We start from the raw sequence: 24,652 nt of genomic DNA, 5'->3' as shown, positions 1-24,652 counted from the left end.
TATAGATACATGATTGAGAGTTATGGACAGATATATAGATAAGTAGATGATATAGAATGATATACAGACTCACACTATGACACTTATAAGGACATTTTGCATCTTCAAACCATACTCCGTGAAGAGGACAATTCTTGGCCTAAAGAAGTGAAGGTAGAAGTTCAGACACCCAAATGAGGGCCTACGAGATCAACGGATCATCGCTCACTCTGCAGAAGTTCTCAGCTAGTCCCTCAGAGAAGATGAAGTGAATCCCTGAAGAAACCAGCACTGACTCAACAATTCCCTGGTCCTGCCTGTCTTTGAGCCCTGAAGGGATAAATCTGTCTCATCCTAGCTTTTCATGTATCTGGGACACCACACAGCCTGGACATGACTAGAGAGACTTGTCAGAACTCTGGGACCAGAAAAGCAATTCTAAGGGAGGGGAGGAAAGGGCCCACATGAATGCAGTGAGAGCATTTCCCTTGACCGACTTCAACGCATCCCCCACAAAGTTGCCTACACTTAGTTGCTATGACAAAGGCACTCCTAAAATGGGGATGTTTATGTTGTTCTTAGGGAAATTATTGAACAGCATTAGTTGTGACACCAATGACTGCATACTTAAACCTCCGAGAAAGATGTCAGCAATTATTTTCTAAAACGGAAGACGAAGCTGGAGTGGATCATACTGGAGCCCAAACTTCAACTCCCTGAGGATGGAGGATAATATGTCTATGAAAATAATAGCTGACATGTATTAAGTGCTCACTTCCTGCCCCGTGGTCTGTGTCCTAAATACTCCACACACATCATCTGATTCCATTGTCACTTGAGGTAGGTAGTGTGTTATTCCCCTATTTCACAATGGGGACCCTGAGGCACTAAGTACGAAGGTAGGAAGGTATTAAGCAACGTGTTCCAGGTTGCACTTGTAAATGTATGTAGTGTAGGAAGGTGCCAGGTCCCTTTCCCTGGGCTGCACACCTATCCCCAGGTGCTGGGAGTATGGGCTGTTACTAGCTCATAGCTGCCCCATTCTCTATAGAATCACCCTTGGCCAAACTAAAGCCACTTCAGCTGGGAGTTTAAGCATTTGCCCAAAGCCATTGGTTGGTCCAGACTCAGCCCTGGACTGAGCTGGGATTCACAACTCAGGAGATCCAGCTTCAGAGCCCCCATCTCTCAATCACCACGAGGTGTTGCCTCATCATATTAAAATAATACAAGTAAGACTACGGTGAGAGGGTAGGAAAGCTGGATAAGTGAAAAGGTGCCTCTGTGGTTCTTACCCCACAAACAATCATAAACTTACAGAAGAGACTGTTCAAGGAACTATTTTCCTGAACCATCTCAGAGTAAATTGCCAACCCAATACTTTATAACCCCCTGTATTTCCTATGAAAAGGACATTCTCCTACATTACCCCAATACGACCATCAAAGTCAGGGAGTTAATGCTGCTACGTTACTGCCATCTAACCCTAACTCCCCATTGAATCCCCCCAGTTGTCCCAACAATGTCCTTCATAGCAGAAGGACCCAAACCATGTGCTGTGTTTAAATGTCACCTCCCTTTAGTCTCCTTCAGTCTGGAACCCTGCCTCAGTCTTTGGCTTTCATGACCTTGACTCTTTTGAAGGTTATAAACCAGTCACAGATGAGGAGGACTAGAATATTCCTCAGTTTGGGTTTGCCTGACTATTTCAGGATTTCTTTCAGGCTTCCCTCCTTGGCAGGACTGTCACAGAGGTGACAATAAGTTCTCTCTGCAAACCCATCAGGTGACACTCAATCAACTCCCCCTGTTCCTGATGATGCTGTCTTTCATCATTTGATTAACGGGGTGTCTCCCAGTCTTCACCGTGAAGCTACACTTTGCCATTATAATTAATGGGTATTTTGAGCAGCAGCACTTTGAAACTGTGTAATTATGTTCATCAAATTGCAATTTATTCATTTATTTATACATATTGTATGTATTAATGTTTTCCCTTTATACAGTGGGTCATAATCTCTGACCATCTTTCTCTATTATGATGCTCAAATTGTCTCTGAATTGGTCAGTGGAAGCCCTTCAGGTTGGCTTCTGGGCCCTGTTGACATGTCACCATCACACTTTAGCATCCTCTTCCCTCCTAGCACCACAAAATCTTTCAGGCTCATCCTGTACTTTCCCAGTCCCAGCCCTGAAATAAGCCATTTCTCTAAGGAGCCTTGGTTCCTTTTAGCAAAAAATAGTATCTATAAGCCAATACCTGGGCACGAGGTGTGTGATTGCTATTAGGGTGTCACACTTTCTAAGTACTATTAGTGGAGACAAGCAGGAGTGATATGTTTTTATATCGAAACAAACACACGTACACACACATACACACACACACACACACATACACCTTCCTGTCTATCAACCATATACTATACAGAAAACATGAATTTACACTGATATATTAAGTTTCCATCTCTGGCTCCTCAGGGTTCCATTTGGAAAGGTTCTCTCCCTTTCCAACTCAGTGATTCCCTTCCCCAACAATGGGAAACCTGGCTTCCATCATCCTTAATATATTTACTTATTTGATCAATCCCCCCTTTACGTGGTCAATCCCCACTCCACCCCTTTCCACTCATGGATGCCCTCCTCACCATACTTGGGTTCTCTACACCCTATCTAGGCTCAGGCTGCTCTCACCAGCCCACTGCTCTGCGTGGACCCCCGAGTCACCCTGCTTGTCTCCCACACCCATGCCAGCCTGCCCCTCCCTCTACACACCCTTCACCCTACTCTGCTCTGACTTGGAGCCACTGTGACTCCTGTTTCTGCCCCTGGCCCCCACTGTGTGGCTGCCAACCTTGCTGTTCCCTACCTACTGGCTTTAGGACTGAATTATCCAGGAAGAGAAAAGGAAGGAAGGGGAAGGGAGGGGCAAAAAAGGAAAAGGAAGAACCTGTGCAGCTTCTGATACCAACTGAAAGTGATGAAAACTAGTGGCCTTTCTGTCCAATCAATTGACCAACCAATCATTTAGTTTTGGATGGAGTAAAAAGTGTTAGAAGCAAACATGATTCCTGCCATTCAGAGATGTCAGGGGAGATGAGATGCAAAAATTAAATCAAAACAATGTAATAAGTGCCCTAGTTGAGTGTTACAAAAAATGTGTGCCCCCAAAAAGGGAGATTAAACTATGAATATACTTTCTAAGGAACAGGCAAAGTCACAGTGGATTAACTCTCATCTATATTAATGTATCAAAGGAGAGTTCTGGAAAAGGCCCACCCAACTGGTGATTGTGATTGTCAAAAACATTTACTCACTGCCTCTCATTGATTCAGTTCTGTTGATTCCCCCTAATGTGCACAAAGGCAACAGATAACACTTTAGCAAAGAGATGTTTATTGACTTGCTCAGTATATAATACTTCATAGAAGATTCAAAATTAACATGTGATATAAATGTCACTATGACAATCAGCACAATAATTCTTGTTTTCATTAAAGTTTGCTAATAAAATTGTTGAGAAACTTTATTCTTGATCAGTGCTCAGGAAGAGTAGATGGTACTAAGTGGGGGTGGATGGAGACCATCCTGTGAGAACCAGATAAGCTGAGTCCACATTTCTGGTGCTTACTTAGTCCCCTCCTTTTTATTACACAACCTATAATACTCTACACAGACACTAAGAAAGTGCAATGGATGTAAGAATCCCTAGGCATCCATCAAGTGCAGTAGGCTAAGCCCATCTTCATTCTGGGTTTTATTCACAAAAGAAATTGATGTCTCTGGGGTTCTGGAATAAAGTTTCCCTGAATAACAAAATGGAGGTCCTTAGGGAGAGTCAGGCTCCATTGACGGTCCCATCTCTGGACTCAACCTTTAGAACAATGGGTTTTTGCGGTTGAAGAAGTCCTTGATTGCCTAATTTCAGGGGAATCTGCAAAAGTTAAACAACCATGTGTTAACTGACTGACAAACTCTCCCAACAACAGAAGCAAAGTAGATGAGATACATTAAGGACAATAATACTTTTAAAACATATAAACTACTTTTAACATCACATATCTTTGACTCTTTATATTTAGTCTATAAGCTGCATGAGACTGGACAGTAAAGCTTTCATCCATCCATTCATTCAACAAAATATCCATGCAGCACCATTTTGGAGCAGGTCAGAGACAAAATCATGTTGGCTTCTCTTCATTTTTGACATAAATTTTAAGTAAAATGAATGAACTATTAAAATGTAAACCAGATTCTTAGGGATTATGGCAAACTATTGTGAAAAGACATATAGAATTAATTTTCTGTATGTTGGAACTTGCAAAGTACTCCTGAATGAGTATGAGACATTTTAATTGTATGAACCATCCTCAACTTCTAAAGAGTCCAGTCATCACTCCCAGTGGAACTCATCCAGTTTCATGATGGGAAGGGGTCTTTGTGAAGCATTATGCCTGTTTTCTAACATCTCTTGGATCCCACGTGTAGTGCAAATGGTGAACTTCTCACCTACAGTGTTTTGACTGATAGTTTTAGCTTCATTCTCACCCAGTCATTCCTTCAGTGGTGGTTGAGCCAGCAGCAGAGTCATCTTTGGGACTCAGTTGACTGAAGGGCAAGCAAATTGTCATGGAGGGTGAGAAGCACCAGTCTGTGGATGACTGGGAGCTTATAGGGAGTGTCTGCCCACCCCAGGTGTGTCAGAGGCTGACTTTCTCTCAGGACTGAGTCCCCTGTTTGTACACACTTACAGGACTGCCACACAATTTCCCTAAAGTGAAAACTAAGATGGAAACCATCTCTATCCACCTCTCCCCTGAAGAGAACTTATTTAAGGGGAGGACTTAACTATTAAATGCACGAGTCCTAGAAATAATCCTTATTATAGGGACTTGAATCAATGGCAACCATTCTTTATGTTCTCCAGAGGAGAGATTCCAGATCTTTCTATAAATATAAAACCTTGTTATTTTATAATTTAACATGACATACATATATTTCCCTTGCAGACAGACACACACACATACAACATGCACATACACAAATGTCATTTACATTTTTATAGTTAAAATAGTTCAAAATTTGTGTCCAAGAGCTCGAAATCAACTCAAATGACTCCTTAAGCATTTAGTGGATGACTTCAAGGCACCAGCTAGAGTTAAAGACATTCTTACGTACAAAGAAAACATAGAGAACCAAACAGGATGGTTTAATGACAAACTATTAGCTTAGGTGGTCTGACCAATGATACCAGCCTGCAGAAACTCATAACAGAGCAGAGGAGAAAATGGGCTCCTAGACTATATGGGGAAGGCTCCATGGAGGGGTTTGGGGGATGAAATTTGACTTGAAGGATGGGAACAGAATGTGGAGGAAAGCAGGACGAATATTCATCAAGTTATTATGAGGATGTAAAAGGAGCCAAGCTTGACTGGAGCAGGGTTCCTGTAAGGTGAGGTCAAATACCCAGGATGACCCTGGTTGTGGGAGTCCTTCACATCTGGCAGAGAAGCTTTAAATCAACGATTCTCAACTTTGGCTACACATGAGATACAACAGGGGTGCTTTTAAGCCCCACTCTCATGAGCTATTTTAGAATTTCTGAGATGACCTAGGCATCAGCATTTTTTAAAGCTCCCCATTGATTTCATTATATTGAGAGTGGTTGAGAACTGTTCTCGCAAATCTTCTTTAAGGTCTGGTGGAGAAGAGTATCATTCAAAAGTCATGATGTGGTAATTTCTGTATTTCATGGCTATTCACAACACTTCCCCTTCCTTCCAGTGGACTTGAAAGAGAGTTTAAAACTTTGCTCTAGTTCAAAGGCCTGCACATCTTCCTGTCATGCTAATTGAATTGACTCTAGATGACCTTTATAGTTGGGTCTTTTAACACCACAGACTTAGCAGTCCAGAGTTGAAGGGCCCTAAAGTCACAGATGGCTCCAAACAGATTCTCTGGACAGTAGTAAATTATTCTTTGAATAGAACACATTCTTTCCTATAAAGAGAGAAAGACCCGACCCCAAGTAAAAAAAAAAAAAAAAAAAACTCCCAATAAGACATTATTTATGCAGAATGTTAACTGTCTGACCTGTGTTTCTTTACAAGGTTTGAAGGAGAAGTTCTGCAGCACTCTGACAAGAGCAAGTTTCATATTCACCATAGCAAACCTCATGCCGATGCAATTTCGGGGTCCGTTTCCAAAAGGCATGTATATACAAGGATTTATGTTGTCCTTGTTCTTCTTACTGAATCTGGTTCCACAATAGTAGATATAAACAAGTTATTGAAACATAAAAATCACAAGAGGTAGGAGACTGACATCAGCATCATAGTGGAGAGAGCTGTTCCTCTGTCTCTCTCCTCTAAGTTACAACCGATCAAGCATCCATTCATCAACAGGGGATTCCCTACACAGCAAAACAAGGTGCATAAGACATCCATACATCTGTACATCTGAAGGGAGGTGGACTGCAATCCTCGGAGGCAGTGGAACTAGGGGAACAGACACCTCTCCCTCGCCTGGCAGCAGCAATCCAGGGTGTGGATCCTTATGCCAGCACATGCACCTGCAAACAGTCACTGCAAGTGGAGAAGAAATAGCAGATACCATGGCTAGCATGACTGCGAGTGGAGCATAAACAGCAGGCACCACTGCTCATGCAACTCTGAGAAGAGCAGAAAGAGCTGGCACAGCGGGAGGAGAGGAAGTGTGCATCATGCCTCGCACAACTGCAAGCAGATGTGGTCGGAGCAAAATCAGTGTGTCCCTTCCTGTCTTCCAGGGGATCCAGCATGTATGTCCCCTCCCCCTCTCCTGGCAGTGGCCAGGTCTTCCCAAGGTAGGGATAGTATAAAAAACTCAGATTTTCCTGGCAGGAGTGGCCTAGCTTGACCTGAGTTTTCAAAACACACCAACTAGCACCAGAGACCAGAGGCTGCATGAAGAAGCAGAAAAAACAACCTCTCCTGGCTCAGCCCCTGCTCTCCACCTATGGGTGTACAGCGGACCTGTGACCAGAAGCATCAGGAACCACAGCACAACCAGTGATTCAGCCCCCACTGGTGGCACCACCAACACCAGCTCCATCAGCTGCAGGAAATACCTGAGAACGTCCCAAACCTGGAAAAGGAACTGGACATGCAAGTCCTTGAAGCCAACATAACTCTTAATTGCATCAATCCACAAAGACCTTCTCCAAGGCATGTAATATTAAAACTGTCGAAAGTCAATAACAAAGGAAAAATATTAAAGGCAGCAAGAGAGAAGAACACAACTCACAAAGGAACTCCCATTAGATTTTCAGTGCACTTATCAGCAGAATCCCTACAGGGCAGGAGAGTGTGGAATAATATACTCAACATACTGAAAGACAAAAACTAACAGCCAAGAATACTATATCCAGGGAAATTATCCTTCAGATGTGACGAAGAAATAAAAGTTTTCACAAACAACCAGAAGCTGAGGGAGTATATCGCCACGAGATCTGCCTTACAAGAAATGTTGAAAGGATCCCTCCTACATGAAACAACAAAGCAAAGCTTTACAAAGTTTTGAGCAAGGTGATAAATAGACAGAATCAGAAAATTTAAAATCTCTATCAGAATAGGTTAGTAAACACTTAATTATAACATGAAGGCTAAAGGGAAAGAAAGCATCAAAAATAACTATACATACTTCAATTTGGTCACAAACTCACAACACAAAAAATGGAATAATTAATAACAACAATAAGGTACATGGGAAAGAGAGAAAGGATAGAACAAGCATAGGCTATTGGAGATAAGAGGCTATCAGAAAAAGGACTACCTGATCTCTGAGATCCTTTATACAAACTTCATGATAACTATGAAACAAAAAATCAGAGCACAGTCACAGATCATAAATCAAGACAAAACTGAGGAAAACATCACAGAAAACCACCAAACTGAAATGGAAGACAGAAATACAAGAAAAAGAAACAATGGAAATATAGAACAAGCAGAAAACAAAAGATAAAATGGCAGTATGAAGCCCTCATATATAATAATCACTCTAAATGTAAATGGATTGAATTCACCAATCAAAAGACACAGAGTGGCCGGATGGATTAAAACCTGAGACCCAACAATATGCTTCCTCCAGAAAACACATCTCAGCTCTAAAGATAAACATAAGCTCAGAGTGAAGGGATGAAAGATGATACCCCAAGGAAATGACAACCAAAAACTGTGGGTGTTGCCATACTAATATCAGACAAAATAGACTTCAAGCCAAAAAAGATAACTAGAGACTAAGATGGTCATTATATAATGATAGATGGAAGAAACCATGAAAAAGATACAACATTTATTAATATAGATAAACCTCAGATAGTAACACCAAAGTATATAAAGCAATTATTAACAGACCTAAAGGGAGAAATTGACAGCGACACAATATTAGTAGGGGACTTTAATACCACACTTACATCAACGGACAGTTCCTGTAAAGTCAAGAAGGAAACAGTGGCCTTAAATGAAACACTAGACCAGATGGACTTAATGGATATATAAAGAACATTCCATCAAAAACAGTGGAAGATATGGAAGTGCACATGGAACTTTCTCAAAGGTAGACTATATGTTGGGAAACAAAGCAAGCCTCAGTAAATTTAAGAAGATTGAAATCATATCAAGCATCTTTACCAACCACACCGCTATGAAACTGGAAATCAACTGCCAGAAAAAAGCTGAGAAAGTCACAAACATATGGAGAATAAGCAACACGCTAGTGAACAACTACTGGATCAATGACGAAATCAAAGGAGAAATCAAGAAATTTCTGGAGACAAAGGAAAATTAAAACACAACATACCAAAAATTAAGGGATGCAGTAAAAGTGGTAGAGAGGGAAGTTTACAGCAATACAGGCCTACCTGAGAAACAAGAAAAATCTCAAATAAACAAGCTTACAATACATCTAAAAGAACTAGAAAAAGAACAAGCAAAGCCTAAAGTCAGTAGAAGGAAGGAAATAATAAAAATTAGAGCAGAAATAAATAGAGATCAAAAACAATAGAAAGCTCCAATGAAAGTAAGAGCTCATTCTTTGAAAAGATAAACAAAATTGACAAACCCTTACCAGGACTCACTAAAAAAAAAGATACAAGATACAAATAAATAAAATAAGAAATGAAAGAGGAGAAATTACTACAGACGCCACAGAAATACAAGGGATTATAAGAGAACACTATGAAAAGCTATAGGCCTATAAGTCAGATAACCTGGAAGAAATGAACAAATTCTAAGCATCACACAACATTCCAAAACCGAATCAAGAAGAAACAGAGAATCTGAATAGACCAATTACAAGTGAAGAGATTGAAACAGAAATCAAAAACTTCAAAGTAACAAAAGTCCAGGACCACACAGCTTCTCTGTCTCTGAATGTTCTCTACCAACATTCAAAGAACATTTAATACCTATCCTCTCAGACGCTGTGAAGTGAAGAGGACAGGATGCTTCCTAACTCATTTTACAAGGGCAACATTACCCTGATACTAAAACCACACAAGGACAACACACAAAAAAAGAAAATTACAGGCCAATATCATTGATGAACATAGATGCAAAAATCCCCAACAAAATATTAGCAAATTGAATACAATACATTAAGAGGATCATACACCATGATCAAGTGGGATTTATTCCAGGGATGCAGGGATGGCTTAACATCCACAAATCAATCAATGTCATACATCACATTAACAAAATGAAGAAGAACAGTCACAAGATCATCTCAATATATGCAGAGAAAGCATTTGACAAGGTCCAACATTCATTTATAATTTAAAAAACTGTCAATAAAATGGGTATAGAAGGAAACGACCTCAACATAATAAAGCCCATACATGACAAACGCACAGCCAACAACATAATCAATGATGAAAACTTGAAAGCTGTTCCTCAGAGAGCAGGAACAAGACAAGGATACCCGCTCTCACCACTCTTATTCAACATAGTACTGGAAGTTTTAGCCAGAGCAAAGAAACAAAAGGGATCCAAATTGGAGACAAAGAAGTAAAACTCTCACTATTTGCAGATCACATGATTCTATATATATAAAACCCAAAGAATCCACCCCAAAACTATTAGGAATAATCAATGAATACACCAAAGTTGCAGAGCACAAAATCAACATACAAAAATCAGTTGCATTTCTATACACTAACAACCAACTAGCAGAAAGAGGATCAAGAATACAATTACATTTACAATTGCAGCAAAAAATAAAATACCAAGGAATAAATTTAACCAAGTAGCTGAAATACCTATACACTGAAAACGATAAGAAATTTTTGAAAAAAGCAGGGGAAATGCCTCCTATTATTTAAATTGTTATTTTCCCTTCTCTCCCTACCCTTCTCTCTCTCTCCTTCTCTCTCTATCTCTCTCTCTCTACTCTCTCTCAGTCTCTCTCTGTCTTCCTGTGCGTGTGTGGGTGTGTGTGGTGTGTGTGGGTGTGTCTCCCATAGAATAGCTTACATCAGATAACGTACATGGGCATGTGATGCTACTCTACTTTGCTATAATCACTGATTTCCTTTTCTATCTGTTCCACTAAGCTATAAATTCCTTGAAGGTTAGACCTATGCTTTATTCAATATGATTGCTCAATATGCGATCACATGAAGAAAAATTGTGGATGTCGGGAGAGTGATGATGGCATTGTGGCTATCTACTTTTAAAGAGTCTTTATATTTTGGAGGACATCCTGGAATAGCTATACATGATATGCCTTAAAATAGTACGGGAATCAGGAGAAGGGTAGTAATGGTATGAGGATGACACAGCTGACATAGGCTGATGGTTGTTGGGCAGGAGGTAGACACATATAAGTACATTAAAAGTAGTCCATAGACTTGTGTCCATAGAATATACTTACGTATACGTCAAAACACATATACTCGCGTATATATCAAAATCCTTCATGATAGGTTTTTTTTAACATTTGGATTTCTCATTGTCTGGCCCAGTCCCTGACACACAGAAATCACTTACTCTCTGTTTGATGAATGAATTAATCAAAGAGAAGTACAGCGAGCACTCTCTAGTTTGATGCTGGTGAAACCACAGGAGAACTGCTAAGCTTGGAGGCATCTCAGAGGCTCTCTGGCCCAGAAAACAGAGTTGGTCAACTCTGACTTCTTCTTTCAACTAGTACTATGTGGAAATGCTATGCCAGCACTAGGGACACCATGGCCAACAAGACGAGGTCCCTGCCATCAGGGAGGTTAAAGTCAGGGGCTAAGAAAAGTCTAGATCCCTGCTAGTGTCCTAAACAGTTCATTCCAAATTTTGCTCACCAATGCAATAAATGTGAAAGAATCAGCTCTTCCCAGAGTTCAAGCTGTGCCCAAAGTCAGACCTTGGCTCTGAATTCCCAGAAGAGCATGCCCAAGACCCCACCAAGGAGGATGTCTCAGATGTCTAGACAGCAGGTGAATACCCTTTGGAAAGGTTACCGAATACTGAGAGTAGAAGGGAACTGGGACAAGACTGCAGCCACAGACAGTACCAGAGGACATGGGTTCACATTCATCCTGAATGAGGCTGCTTAAACCATCAGGGATGAGGACCTTGCACGTCATCATGAGCACTCTTACAATAGTGCTAGAGGAAACAGTAGAAAAGCTTAAAAAAGTGGAATGTGGGAATGCTGACGGTAAATTAGGAGAGCTGAAGAGAACATCATAGAAAAACATAAAGGAAAAATGAGCCAATATTCCCAAAATCAGATAGTAGTTCAGTAAATTATGGCAAATGCATGCAATCACGCAAAAATACATATAATATATATGGATACAGTAACATAGAATGTTGTTTATAATTTATTGGTAAATAAAGCAGTTCAAAACCAAATAAAATGTAATACCAATCTAATTTTTTTTTTTTTTTTTTTTTTTTGCTGAGGAAGATTAGCCCTGATCTAACATCTGTGCCAATCTACCTCCACTTTATAGGTGGGTTGCCACCACGGCATGGCTGGTGAGTGGTGTAGGTTCGCACCCAGATGTAAACCTGTAAACCTGGGTCACTGAAGTAGAGCACGCCGAACATAACCACTACACCACAGGGCCAGCTCCCCATTCTAATTTTTTAAATGTAAATATGTATAGAAATATGTGTATAAGGATATATATCACATTGTTAATGAGGCCTATCTTGAGGTATCAGCAATGTGGACAGTTACAATTTTCCTTTTTCTGGTCTTCAGTTCATAAAATTTTGACAACAATGACCCCTATTGTAATAAGAAAAAAAGAAGCCAAAAATAATAAGAGGTACAAATAAATGATTGTGCAATCACACATTTCTCATCTATACTAAGAGATGTCAGAATATGCTCAAAGCTGCCATAATCAGGGTGGGTTCCCTTTCCCAGGGGCCCTGTACCTTTCAGGACGGAACTCCTCGGGCTCAGGCCAAAACTCTGAGGCTCGGTGAAGACTAAAGGTTGGCACCATCACCACTGTCCCTTTGGGAATGAACACTCCATTGATTTCCGCATCTTTCTTACAGACTCTCTCAAGTCTAACAGCAACTGGGAATAATCTGAGAGATTCATTCAACACCATGTCAAGATAGTCCATCTGTACCAGGGCATCATAGGTGGGAGGTGCCTTGGAAGAGAGAAACAGGTTTTGATAAAATGAGATTTGGGATCCACTTTTCCCTCAGTCTCTGACTCTGGGGTTGGCCTTGTGGCTTCCTTTGAACCAACGGAATGTTGGCTAAGTGTGATGCAAGCACAGTTTTGAAAGGCACCCATGTGACTGGGCTTCTTGCTGTTGCCTTCTGCCATTGCCCTAAGAAGTGGACATCCAGGCTGGTTTTCTGGAGCATGAGAGACGGGAGGAGCTGAGTCATCCCACCCAGCTTAGCCAAGGCAAGCCTAGACCAGCTCACAACCAGCCCAGAGTAACTCCAGCCAACATCAACAGAGATAACGTATTGTCAGATGCCACTGAGGTTTTGTGAATTTCACTTGGCAACAATGTGGTGAAAGACAACAGATATGCCTGGATCAGCACTTTTTCAAAGATCTTATATTTATGTGAGTAGCATACACTGCCTAGGTCTCTCCCTTTTTTGTCTCTTTAGATCCATCTTAAATAGAATAGGTGAAAGAATTGATACTTATGCTTTTTGCAAAACTCCTAGGAAGAGGTGAGGAGACATTCTTCCTAAGACTTCACCTTCTCCCTCCCTCTCCAGGTATCATCCACTCACCTTATTCGGGAAAATTGCATCAATCTCCTCCTGCAGCTTCTGCTGGACATCAGGGTGAGTGGCCAAAAGATACAAAAGGAAGGAAAGAGAAGTGCTTGTGGTCTCATAGCCAGCAAAAATAAAGACAATAGATTGGGCCACGAGCTCCAGATCAGACAGACCTAAAAGGAGAGGAAAGACATTTTAGGTAAAGCAGGTCAGTATAACACAGCACAGTTTAGATGTTTATAAATCCAAAGGAAACTCTCAATACCATAGGGGAAAAAAGAGAAAAGCAGGTCAGAGTCTAACTGAAAGTGGTTTGCACTCTGCTGTCTATCTGAGAGAACAGAAAAAGGAAAAGATTGTCTTAATTCAGTTTCTCCTGAGGTCTACACTGTTCTTGGCCATCGCCTCCTGGTTATGCTGCCCATCTCCAGCAACACAGCTGGGTAACTTAAGAGATAGCATTTCTGTCTAACATAAACAGTGTTCAGTATGTCCCTTGGAGAGTCTGAAAAGAACTTTAGCTACAAGTAGTATGGAATAGCATTACCCACAGGAAAAACTTAATAACTCACTAAAATATAGCTGGAAATTTTTTAAGAGAGTGTACAAGAATAAGGCTTAATCATAGAGAAAATTAAAGGATCGTTTCCCTAACATATATGAGGGAATTTAAGAGAATAATATTGGACTACACATAAACTCTTGCTACTCAAAGTATGGTCCGTGGACCAGCAGCATCAACAACAGCTGGGAGCTCATTAGAAGTGCAGGATCTCAACTCCCACCCTAGAGCTATCGAATCAAAATCTGATTTCACGAGATGTGCTTTGTGTGCACAACCTAACCTCAGAAGCATTGATTGCACATTGAGAGGCATCAGGTAATGGAAAACCTGAGGCACAAGTCTTCAAATGGAAGATCCCAGATATGAACAGAAACTACAGAGACACACAAAATGACAGAAGAGTGGTGATTGACCCTAGTCTAATCAGAGGCATCTAAACAGCAGAAAAAAGAATATGTCAGTAGAGGGCATTGGCCAGCATGAAATGTAGAAAAATAGGTTCCAGTGAGTGGAACAGCAATGCTTGTTTGATCATCGCCTGAATATCATCTTCCTCAGCACATGCAGCCTTTCTTTGCCCTCCTGCAGGGTCAGCAAAGAACCCTTGTGTTTATAAGTTAGCCTCCATTTTGAATTTCTCCTAGAAGAAACTAAGCATGGTCATACTCTAATCTATTTGCTTGGGAGTAGATTAGAACATATAGATACTTAGAGTGCTGAAATAAACATGGTTACTACCTGCTCCAACCATAAGATTCACAACTAAAACACTAGAAAACAAGTTTAAGAAAGATCTACAGAGTTCTGACTTCCCAATGATGATTTCTCTGATGCTGCTGTAGGTAAATTCAACTGCCAAGTGCTCCCCCCTGGTTAGCATGAACCTCATGATACTCAAAGTTTAGAGCTGTGATGAACAATATGGTAGCCACATGTGGCTATTTAAATTTAAATTTTAATCACTTAAATTTAAATACAATATACGATTCAGTGGCCACATCCCAAGTATTCAATAGCCACATGTGTCTAGTGCTTACTGCATTGAACAGGGCAGATACCGAATATTACCTTCATCACAGAAAGTTGTATTGGACCATGCAGTTAGATAGATAGATAGACATAGACATAGACATAGACATAGACATGGATACATTAATAGTGGTGTGCTAGACTCAGATTAGCCCTGCTCTTCAGAAACAATTTTTTTGGGGGGGTTTTTTTGGGTGAGGAAGTTTGGCCCTGAGCTAACATCTGTTGATGATATTCCTCTTTTTGCTTATGAGGATTGTCCCTGAGCTAACATCTGTGCCAATCTACCTCTACTTTGTATATGGGTCGCTGCCACAGCACGGCTTGATGAATGGTGCATAGGTCCACATCCGGGATCTGAACCTGTAAACCCCAGGCCACTGAAGCAGAGCACGTGGTATTAACCACTAATGCCACCAGGCCAGCCCCAAGAAGCAACATTAAATATTCAGGAATTCTGTGAGATGGTTGTCGAATGATTGGTACTTGAAATAAACTACATGGGAGTATTCGTGTCAAGGAAGTAAATTATAAATCAGAGCCCTTTTAGAGAAAGAGAGATACAGAGCATGTTTAGACCACTGGTTAGGTGTCGATATAGAAATATTTAAGTTTATCAATTCTGTGCAAATATATTTGGTGTTCTTAGCTTTGTCCACTGAGAGGATCTAGAAGGAAAGAAACCCTAGTAGCAATGGGCACTCCTAGATCCCAGATTTCAGTTTTTAAATACCATTTCTCATTACAAAGAACCAGAGCTCCTTGGGGAATTGGTTGATTCCAGGGCTGGTTGGGGGAATAGAAGAGAAACGCAGAATATCTTCCAAAGCAAGGAAGTGTTCGGAAAATAATATGTGAAATGATACAGAATACTCTGTATATTATAATGGTGGATGCACAACATTATACATTTGTTCAAACCCATACAAAGTACAACAGCAAGAGTGAACCCTAAAGAAAACTATGGACTTTGGGTGATAATCTGTCAATGCAGGTTCATTGATTGTGACAAATGTACCAGTCTGGTAGGGATTTCGACAGTGAGGGAGACTGTGCATAGTTGGGGGAAGGGAGTATATTGGAAATCTCTGTATCTTCCACTCAATATTGCTGGGAATCTAAAACTGCTCTAAATAAGTCTATTGAAAAAATAAAATTAAAAAAAAGAAGAAGAAAATAAGGACACAGGAATCCACTTGAAAGGGCTTCCCGTTGACAAACCTGAGAGAATTTGAGCATCAAAATAAGGAATGCTATAAGAGAGTAAATTAGTAATATATGAGATCTGATTGATACAAATATATAAACAAATAAATAAATGAAAGAGAATGGAAAGCTCTCCTTACAATGGAACATCAACTCATGAAGGTAGAAGAAATGATGAAATTGGAAAGTCATCATTTGGCAACTGTCATAGTAATAATGACTTCAATCTAGAACCATCAATGGATGATAAAAGTAGTAGGAGACATTTGAAGAGGGACAGAATGTTTACACGGTCTCAGAGGCCTCCTTCACAAGTTGCTTGCTAATACAAAGGGAAAAATAAAACTTTACAATAGATTAAACTAGTGAACACAACTTTAAACAATCCTCTAAGTTAAAGTCACCAACACTGGGGTAATTGTCTTCTGTAATGAAACCTTGATGCAAATTGCCAGGTGGAGGTTCTGATTCAGTGGGCCTGGATAAGGCCTGAGAATTGACGTGGAAACAAGATCCCCAGAGGCTCTGATGTAGGGGATCAACAGACTACTGATTGTCTTTGGGACGTGGAATACTTGTTATGGTTCTCTCAAGCTTTGAAAACAATTGTGCCTGCATGTTTCTAGAAAGTGCCTCTGGCTACCATTTATATCTGAAAGTGCGTCTTTCTTCCATTTGGCTTAAATTCTCATTTGTCTGGAAAAGCTTCCTGCACATTTTCAGAAGCATCTGCTCCCTCTGAGCTTTCCCATGTTGGCCCTCTGAAGACTCTTTGGTTACCTTTATGGGTGTCCAGTTCTTTGGAATTCTGAGAGTTAATCATCAGCTGAAGAAAATCAACTCGGTGCTGGAAGGAGGGAGAGACATTTCAATGACAGACAGTCATATCTGAAGTCAGAAATAAATCAGGAGTGCTTATCCGCTTTCCTGAAAATATGACCCCTTTAAGTCCAGAAGTCTAACTAGTGTTGCCTGAGTCACCAGTGAACAGAACCACCAGCTACAAATCTGGGACAGCAAGACGTCTCCCTAAGAGATATCCAGCCTTCATGCCCAACAGTTTTTTGTCTCTCCCTCTCTCTGATCTTCAGTATTTCTGGCTTTTGAACACGCTTTCTCAGCCAAAGAGTTGCCTGCTCCCTCTCCTGTCATGCCTACTTGCTCAGAAGGAAGTTCCTGACTTCAATTCCATTTTTTTGTCTCCAGCCTTAATTTTTAATGAATGGCCACATATATTAATCCCCTGACATTTGCAGAGTTCATCAGCAGCTTTCCTCTGAACGTCTTCAAATGTCCCAAACTCCCAGAACTCTACACAATCTTCAGTAAGTTACTGGGAGTACCCAGCCCTGTCTACCTGACCTGCAGACATTCTAGTGCTGTTCTCCAGGCCTCATGAAGGCAAAGCTGGGTGAGCCAACTTGCAGCCTCAATGTCAAAGAATACTCCTGCACACTCCAGACCAGGAGAGGTCACCAATTTAACACAGACTCTACACTACAAGTAACCTGATGGGGGCTTCCATCGGGGAATGTGTAAAATAAGAGGCTTAGAATAGAAATGATTCTTTGCCAATCTGAGATCTGGGGGAATTATAATACCAAGTAAAGTAATTTTTAAATAGAAATTTTTATCCTTTGACAATTTATTGAAGGGAAGCGGTAAAGTTTTGTCTCAACAATATTCACGCAGTGACAGAATAATAGTCATCCCTATTATTAAGGTTTAAACATTGTCCTCTGACTCACTTTCTTATCTCCCTCCCCAATTTTCTCCTGCTTCATTTCCCCGAAATGTTAGAAGTCTCCTGCTCTAAACCCTAGAGATCTCTGCCACCTGAAAAAACTTACAATGAACTACACAAATCACATGCGTACAGCTCAATAAATTATGAAAACTGAACACCCTCATGTAACCACCCCACATTTTACCTTGTCTTTATCTTTGAGGCGACTCTCTTTCATCCTTTTTACAGATTTTGCGAAAAAATCAATAGCACTTTTTGGAAACAGAGAGATATTTAATACTTCAAAAATTGGCTGAAGAAACGGAAAGAGTACTATAGGGGAAAAGAAAAAAGAAAGCACATAAAAATGTAAATTTTACCTGGAGACAATTATAATTTCCTCTAACAATCAGAAGAGTAAAAGACACCAGAAGTCTCAACGAGGAGCCATTCCCTCTATCACCTTTGCTCAGAGTTCCAAGCAAATGGCTGAACAAGAGCAACACCACACTTAGGGGCCATCACTATAGCAGTGAGGTCCGTGGCTCTTTGCATGTTTGGAGTGACTCAAGGAACAGGATTAAATTGCTGGAGTTCTCAGCCTTTTATCATTGCACTACAGTCTCTTTGGGTGATCCAGACCATAGTCTGCTGCTTTAATTACCCATGCAGTTCAAGAAATATGACTTAGGATAGCAATAAGACAAGCTGCCTTCTAACCCCAATGAAATGAAATCAGAAATCAATAACAGAAAGAAAATTGGGAAACTCACAAATATGTGGCAATGGAACATTGCACTCCTAAATAACCAATGGGTCAAAGAAGAAATTAAAAGGGTAATAGAAATTACTTGGAGATAAATAAAAATAAAGACACAATATACCAAAACTTACGGGATGTAGCAAAAGCAGTGCTCAGAGGGAAAACTTTATGGCTACAAATTTCTACATTTAAAGAGAACAAATACCTCAAACCAATAACTTAACTTTCCACCTTAACACACTGAAAAAAGAAAAGCAAACAAAAACTATGGCAAGCAGAAGAAAGGAAACAATAAAGGTAAGAGTAAAAACTAAGGAAATAGAGAATAAAACACAGTAGAAAAAAATCAATGAAACCAAAAGCTGATTCTTTGAAAAGACCTTTAGCTAGATTGACCAAGAAAAAAGGAGTGAAGATTCAACTTATGAGCATCACGAATGAAAGAGGGGACATTACTACTGACATTAAAAAAATAAAAAGAGGGGGGCCAGCCCCATGGCAGTGGGCTTAAGTGGGGCTTGCTCCACTTCAGCGACATGGGTTCACAGGTTCGGATCCCCAGTGTGGATCTACACCACTCCTCAGCCATGCTGTGGCAGCCAACCACATATAAAGTGGAGGAAGATTAGCACAGATTAGCTCAGGGCTAATCTTCCTCAAGCAAAAAGAAAGAAGGAGACTGGCAACAGGTATTAGCTGAGAGCTAATCTTCCTCAGCAAAAAATAAATAAAATAAAAAGAACTACAAAGGAATACTATGAACAATTGTACACCAATAAATTAAATAACTTAGGTGAAATAGAAAATTTCCTAGAAAGACGCAAACTACAGGAACTGACTCAAAAAGAAATACACTCTGTAGTGTTACCAGAATGGGGTGAGGGGAAGGTAAAAGAGGTAAAGGGGGTGCTTGTGTATGGTCACGGACGGCATCTAGACTTTTGGTGGTGAACACAAAGCACTCTATACAGAAGTCAAAATATAAGGATGCACACCTGAAATTTATCTAAAGTTATAAACCAATGTGATCTCAATTAAAAAAAGACAATCTTCATAGACAAATAACAAGTCAAAAGATTGAGTTAGTAATCAAGAAGCCAATCACAAAGAAGAGCTCAGATCCAAATGGTTTAATGGGGAATTACACCAAATATTTAAAAATGAATTAACACCAATTTTTCACAACCTCTTCCAAAAAATAGAACAGCAGGGAATACACCCAAACTCATTCTGCAAGGTCACTGTGACACTTGTACTACAACCAGACAAACGTATCATAAGAAAAGTAAACTACACACCAATATATCTTATGAACAACATTTCATAAGCACAAATCCTCAAAAAAATTCTAGAAAACTGAATTCAACAAAATATAAAAAGAAGTACACACCAAAACCAAGTGGAGTTTATTGCAGGAGTGCAAAGTTGTGCAATTCACCATATAAACAGAATAAAAAACAAAAACCACATGATCATCTCAATAGATGCAGAAAAAGCATTTCACAAAATCCAACACCCTTCTGTGTTAAAAAACTTCAGCCACCTAAGAGTAGAAGGGAATTTCCTCAACGTGATAAAGGGCATCCACAAAACAACATAGCTAACACCGTACTTTAGAGGGGAAGACTGCATGCTCTACCCTAAGATTAAGAGCGACGCAAGGATGCCTCCCTCACCACTTCTATTCAACATTGAACTAGAGGTTCTACCCTGGGCAATTAGGCAAGAAAAAGAAGTAAAAGGTATCCACATAGGAAATGAAGAAGTAAAACTCTATTGCCAGATAACATGATCTTCTTCATGGAAACCCTAGGGAACTATATGACCATAAAAAGAAATGAAGTACTGAAATATGTTTCAGCATGGGAACCTTGAAAACACTATGCTAAATGAAGAAAGCCAGCCACAAAAGACCACATATTGTATGGTTCCATCTATATGAACTGTCCAAGCTAGGTAAATCTAGACAGACCGAAAGTATATTGGCGGTTGCTTAGGTCTAAGGGAGGTGGGAGGTGGTAGTTAAAATGCACAGGGTCTCTCTTGACAAAAATGTTCTAACAATTGGCTGTAGTGATGATTGAATATATATGTGAATGTAATAAAAATCTTTTTTTCAGTTGCATTCAATATAATTGACATACAGTATCATATAAGTTAATGAATACAGCACAATAACTTGATATACATATATTGTGAAAAGACTAGTACAGTAAGTTTCATTAACATCCATCACCTCCTATATCCACAAAAAAGAAATTTCCCTTGTGATGAGAACTATTAGGATCTATTCTTAGCAACTTAAAACTATACCATGCGGCAGTGTTAGCTATAGACATTATGCCATACATTACATCCTCAGTACTTATTTATCTTATAATTGAAAGTTTGTACCTTTTGACCACCTTCCTCCATTTCCCCCACCCCAACCCCTGCCTGTGGTAAAGACAGGTAGGATATCTTATCTCTAGTTGTTTGGTTTTTTCCTTCAGATTCCACATATAAGTGAAATCATACAGTATTTGCCTTTCTCTGTCTGACTTATTTCACTTAGCTTATCGCCCTCAGGGTTCATCCACTTTGTTGCAATGGCAGGATTTCCATCCTTTTTATGGCTGAATAGTATTTCATTGCATATTTATAACACATTTACTTTATCCATTCATCTGTGCATGGATGCCTAGGTTGTAAAAGCAACTGAACTGTACGTTTTAAATGGGTGAAATATATGGTATTTGAATCATATCTCAGTAAAGCTGTTACAGAAAGAAGGAAAACAGGAAGGAAGGGGAAAAAGGAGGGAGGGTGGGAAGAAGGAAGGAAACAAGGTAGGAAGGAAAAGAAAAATACTGGTCCACATACCCATTAAAAGAATGAGTGGATTGAGGAAATCAAATCTTAAGAGCTTGTTGCTATTTTCCACAAAGGGATCCTGCGGGTTGTTGAGGGAATCGATGTTTACTCCAAATGATGTGCTAGTAATCACATCCATGCTGTAGGCCCCAAAGATGCTGAGTGAAAAAGAAAGACATGAAAAATTAAAATCAGCACCTCTTTACTCTCCTTATCCAACACAAGCAGCAAGAAGTGCATGTAAATTCATATGCCCAGACAAGACAGGTAAAGAGCCACACACCTTCAGAACCTTCTGTTGGATCATCTGAAGAGCCTATGTTACCTCACACTCACCCATGAGGTGTTTATCAGGTTCCAATGATGCAGCTGGCCCTGTGCTAGGGATGATGGGGACACTAAGGCGAGTTAGACCCACCTCTGAGCTCAAAGAGCTGAGTCATACAGGAATAGAAACCCATAATAGGCAAGTTACAGGAGTATGTTTTCAGTATGGGCAATAGTGCCTTTATAAGCACTGTGTTGGAGCAGGACAAAGGGTGGAATAATTAACTCTTCCCAGGAGAGTCAAGAAAGATGACATTGATCTGGAACTTGCCTCACCACAGTATCTATGCTCAAAGCTGATTCCTCTTTAGCGTATTACAGAACAGCATCACCCTGTTCTGAGTTGCCAGGAATGTCATCCCTCCTTTTCTACACCCCTGCAAAGGCCCCTGAATGACCCACTCTTCCTCAACTCCAGTAATCTCACATTGTCCTGAGTGCTCATCATGGTAAATCTAAGAACTAAGAATGTTGCTAGTTAAAAACATAATAATAATAAATCATTCCAACATTGATTTAGGTGATCCCACAGCTAAGTGATCATAAGTCCCCAGTTTTCCAAGGACAATCCAAGTTTACAACTGTAGTTCCTGAATAATTAAAAATATCCCACTTTAGACAATACATGATATGATCACCCCACTCGAAGCCTGTACAGGGCCTTCTTTCCTCTGAGACTGAAGGAAAGAGAAGTGGTGGTAAGACTTTGTATTTAGTATTTTGCTGGTATGCCCAGCAAAATCGTGAAGGGGTTTAAGCGTTCCAAGTTTCACATTGGAACTGTCCTGCCCCACCCATGACCACCAATACGTACCAAATGCCTTTCTCTCTCACCATTCTATACCCTTTACTCTCAAATCTTTGATATGATCTTGTGTCTTCTCTCTAAACTATGTATTTTTGTCTTCCAGAATATCCAAGGTGACAATTAAGCAGATCAATTAATCCTGGCTCATGCACACAGAAGAAGATTTCTCTCCTAGTTGTGCTGCTTTTTTGGGTGAGCCACATCTTCTTGGGTGACTCGTTGGAGTTGTAAAAACACACACCTACTTCTGTTTGGTCACTAGAGTGACTCGACTGTGGGAATTTCAGCTCCGTGTCAGGCAGCTGGAGGATCTCGTGACCAAGGTCAGTATCCCAGCAGGTGCACTCCTACTTACTCTTTCAAGGTGACGGGTTTGCCTTTCTCTGCTTCCTTCCTCAGGTTCCTCACCAACACATCTCCATACTGGCCAATGATTGGGAACATCTAAATACAAAATACAACACCACCTGAAGTTAAATGCAGAGACTCCAGTCTTAGAAGGGCCTTGCTTTCACAAGCATGGAGTAGTAAGTGACATTTTATAATGAATCTTATAATGTCTCCTCTAGAACATAAAGATAAAACAGCATTTTTAGGAGGCTCAAATTCAGCAAAATACTCCTTAAAAAGGGACTATGACCTTATTTTCTACCTGATGCCAGATGCATTCTTTACGTTTCTATTTAAAAGTCCTCTTAATTTCTCACCTCCTTGAGCTTTCCACTGGTGAAGGTTGGAGACAGCAACGTTCGTATTCTCTTCCATTCCTCATCCTCAGACAGAGAGATGGCGCTTTTCATAAATCCCACTGGACGAAAAGGCTAGACTCAAAAGCAAAAGACATTTTGCCCTACATGAGTTTTGGATGTCTCAACAACTGTGGAAAATTTGTAAAATTGGCATAAATTTTCAACAAATATTTAGTGACTGTCTACTTAGTAGCAGACCCTATGATTGATGCTTAATATATATTTATCCCAAATGTCTAGGTTCCTGTAAGTGTGGAGGAGGCATTCAGCCACTGATGTGGTTTCCACACTTTATATTCCAATCTCCTTTTGAATGCAAATGACCCATGTGGTAGGGAAACTGTTCTTCCAGGAGAATGAGAAGAACAAGACATAATACATCCTCCAAGCTGCTCGGAATACAAAGGGATTGGTGACAGATAGCCAGGTAGCCTTGCCAATATCTGTGTTGCCTCAGACCAGTTTTGCCTTTAGATATAACTAAAGCAAAAGTAACCTGGAAAAGGGATGTCCAAAAATGGTGATTTTTTTAAAAAAATAGTTAATACTTAAAAGACTAATAATCTATTTGCTATTCCGAAGAAATGATACGATCACATGGAAATCCCTTTCCGTTACATTTTTCTGCTAGGGATAGAAAGGAAAAGAAAGAGATCATTCTATTTCTCAGCTTGAGACTGCCAACCAAGCCAACCTGCTGAAGACTTCCTTTCATCTTCCAAAACTATATTTTGTTTTTAAATGGATACCTCCAAGACCCATTCACCATAAAAACTCGAAAACTAGGAAGAGAGGGAAATTTCTTCAACTTCATAGGGAGCATCTACAAAAAATCCTACAGCTAACATCACCCTTAATGATGAAAGACTGGAGTGACCTCACCAAGATGGCCAAGTAGAAGACCCCAGCCTCCATCAACCCTCCAAGAACAACAACTAGACAGCTACCCACAAATGAAAATAGATCTAGGAGAGTTCATTAGTCCAATCAAGATGCTTCAGCAACGCAGCGGAGCAAAAAAACCCTGAGAATAACTGTGCAAAATGGGTAAGGAGAATAGTTTCATTTTCCCGGAGTCATCTGATCCCCCAGGCCAGCACTGCTAGGGCCAAGAGGGCACTCCGCAGCCTGAGAAAGTTCTACTTGCTGGGAATAGGACAGCAGGTAAGTGATCAGTTTCCCCAGCCTTTCAGGGCACTGCGCAAATGATCTGCTTTGGTTTCACCACACCTAGAGAGTGGCATAGCTGACACGTCTTAAGACAGCTAGGAACAAAGAAGGGCAGAGATTGCCAGTGACAGCAATGTGGTGGGAGTGACTATGGTTCTCTCTGGCCTATTCTGCAGAAGACTCCAGAAGCCTTTGCTGCTGAGGAAACCAACAGCCAGCATAGATGCTGCAGACAC

At 40.3% G+C, this 24,652-nt stretch overlaps 1 protein-coding gene across 3 annotated transcripts in view; it reads right to left on the bottom strand.

Annotated features, from left to right (window-relative positions):
- Positions 1–3,355: 3,355 nt before the first annotated feature.
- Positions 3,356–24,652, bottom strand: part of LOC138917086 (cytochrome P450 3A12-like) — a 32,909-nt gene continuing 11,612 nt past the window's right edge. For all 3 annotated transcript variants that reach the window (XM_070231651.1, XM_070231649.1, XM_070231650.1), the window contains 9 exons: positions 23,205–23,318; positions 22,853–22,941; positions 21,372–21,520; positions 17,952–18,079; positions 16,801–16,867; positions 13,233–13,393; positions 12,396–12,622; positions 6,070–6,232; positions 3,356–3,910 (listed from right to left, as the gene is read on the bottom strand). In XM_070231651.1, coding sequence (XP_070087752.1) covers positions 3,815–3,910; positions 6,070–6,232; positions 12,396–12,622; positions 13,233–13,393; positions 16,801–16,867; positions 17,952–18,079; positions 21,372–21,520; positions 22,853–22,941; positions 23,205–23,318 — 1,194 coding nt within the window. In that variant the 3' untranslated portion in view covers positions 3,356–3,814. The remainder of the gene's footprint in view (positions 3,911–6,069; positions 6,233–12,395; positions 12,623–13,232; positions 13,394–16,800; positions 16,868–17,951; positions 18,080–21,371; positions 21,521–22,852; positions 22,942–23,204; positions 23,319–24,652) is intronic.

This window comes from Equus caballus, chromosome 13 (assembly GCF_041296265.1).
Source record: "Equus caballus isolate H_3958 breed thoroughbred chromosome 13, TB-T2T, whole genome shotgun sequence".
Lineage (NCBI taxonomy): Eukaryota > Metazoa > Chordata > Mammalia > Perissodactyla > Equidae > Equus > Equus caballus.
This window is presented reverse-complemented; position numbering and strand designations above follow the sequence as displayed.